At 41.6% G+C, this 2,298-nt stretch overlaps 1 protein-coding gene across 1 annotated transcript; it reads right to left on the bottom strand.

Moving 5' to 3' along the window:
• Positions 1 to 152: 152 nt before the first annotated feature.
• LOC106535768 (uncharacterized) lies at positions 153 to 1,072 on the bottom strand (the record flags this gene model as incomplete). The annotated part of the gene is given in 4 exon segments (XM_014032844.1): positions 153 to 257; positions 375 to 579; positions 729 to 868; positions 967 to 1,072. Coding segments are annotated over 3 exon segments (412 nt in total), but the record flags the coding sequence as incomplete, so codon positions are not given.
• Between the last annotated feature and the right edge of the window lie 1,226 nt (positions 1,073 to 2,298).

Below are 2,298 nucleotides of genomic sequence, written 5' to 3' on the forward strand. Positions count from 1 at the left end.
AGAAGAACCCGTCCAGAGGACCTATACAATTTTTTTTCCTTTGATTTTTTACCTGGATTACTGAGATGCATCAGTACACATAATATTGCCCTTTTAATTGTTTGTTGTACAGAATGTTTACAATTCTTCAGCTGAAATAACCACATACTTACGTGGATAAAGTCCATGACTAATCACTTCCATGGTGACAGATTCCCAAAAGGATTTTGCATTCACTTCTCCATTGTAATTTTGCGGTGGGTTTGGTATTTCACTAACTTTAGAAATATAACAAATAAAGTATTACATATTTTTGGAAATGCTCATTTTAGATGACTTAAACATTTTCTATAACAGTATAAGTATCACTACAGGTCTCAAAGCTAAATACTTACCAGGCATGCTGAAAACACCTTTCTTATGGAGGTCCATGACTGCTACAGCTGGATGATAACCACATGAAACACATGCGTAAAGATAGTCGTGATCAGTCAGACCCTCGAATGACAGATATGCGTGAAGGATCTGATCCTTGTTAGGAAAGCTTTCCCCTTCTGTGTATTCAATCATTTCAATGATACGGCTTACAGCAGTGTGAGTCTACAGAAACAGTAAGAGCATAATTGCGCAATCAGAGTCAGACATCTAAAAAGCACACAAACATGACAAAATTTAAACTTACCATTTGTTCTAATTTTATACACACGAACTTTAAATTTTACACAACTCATTAAAAAACAAGCACTAACCTGCAGTGCGTTTCTCAGTACAAGGCACAAATGTACTGACAGTAGCATATGATCGTTGAAATTGTGGATGCCATCTTGCCAGTCTTGATATCGATACACCATGTTACAGTTGGGGCAGGTCTTCCTGTATGTTGATATACCTACGAGAATATTAAAAAGATTTTATAAACACCCAAAGCTGGTACAATGTAAGCCACAATTATACAGTATACTTGTAATCAGACAATAACTTCCAAACCTTTAACTAAACCACAGGAAGTCAATATCGTTGCTGTTGCAGATACCAGCTGTGGATCACTAAGAGGGGCGTGTTGTTCACATTCTGTGCATTCAGTCTCTGATGGGATCAGATGTTTTGGGAACCCATTGAGAGCCTTGGCATCTCTGCTTCTGGTGATAAGTGTTTCAGGAAGATCGGCGGGTATCTTCTTGTGTGACATCAAATACTTGATCATCCTTTCAGCTGCAGCGTCGGTGATTGATGCACTTTCCTCATCGCAGTTCCAAAGATCAGCACCGCACGCAGCATCCTCCTCTGGACTTTTTGCCGTTTTAAACATGTCTGGCATTTTCTCAAACAGATGCCATTTTGCTATAGCCTTATGTGTACAGGACCTCTTCCCATCTGTGCAGGGACAAAGCCAGGTGTTTTTCTTGTTGTCGTGAGTAACAATCACCCTACCAAATCTATTACAAAATGATGTTTCAGGTTCAAAGACAGAGACGTGAAATGTAGTTTCTGTTCCACTGACACTAAGAAGAACTGACAAAGGCGTACTGTTTGCGATGGCTTCCTGCTGTTTCTTTAAAAGAGCTTCCTTTCGCTGCAGACTGAACCACATGTTCTCAACCAGTAGATCAAGTGTACATTCAGACAGTAGATCAAGTGTAGATTCAGACAGTAGATCAAGTGTAGATTCAGACAGATTTCCTTCAAAGCCTGTGACACCAGGGCAAAAATGTAGTGACTGGATATGTTCACACTCAAAAGGCAGAATCCCGCTCCGCTTGGCAACCTGAGCATTATGAGTACACTGGTCAATCTCACATTCTGATCTGTGAAACTGTGACCAGGTGTCTTTTATTACATGTATAGGTTTTGATGGACCAAAAAATGACTTCTCAACAGCAAAGATGCATTTTTTGGGATCCACACATTGACTCCTTAAATGATGATTCGGTGAAATCCGCACCAAACTGTTCTGGTGCTTCCTTCTGAGATGAAGTCGAAGATTTTTTTTTCTCATGCGCAAGTTGCATATTTCACATGTAATGATATCATTTGACTTTAAGTGTGCCTTTGAAAACAGAGCAGGTGAGCGTGCTGTTGTGGCCGCCCGGATGTTGGTTGATGCTAGCTGGACAGGTAGCTGTGCTGTTCTGGCCGCCCGGATGTTGGTTGATGCTAGCTGGACAGGTAGCTGTGCTGTTCTGGCCGCCTGGATGTTGGTTGATGCTAGCTGGACAGGTAGCGGTGCTGTTCTGGCCGCCTGGATGTTGGTTGATGCTAGCTGGACAGGTAGCGGTGCTGTTCTGGCCGCCTGGATGTTGGTTGATGCTAGCTGGACAG

This window comes from Austrofundulus limnaeus, unplaced genomic scaffold (assembly GCF_001266775.1).
Source record: "Austrofundulus limnaeus strain Quisiro unplaced genomic scaffold, Austrofundulus_limnaeus-1.0 Scaffold1556, whole genome shotgun sequence".
Classification (NCBI taxonomy): Eukaryota; Metazoa; Chordata; class Actinopteri; order Cyprinodontiformes; family Rivulidae; genus Austrofundulus; species Austrofundulus limnaeus.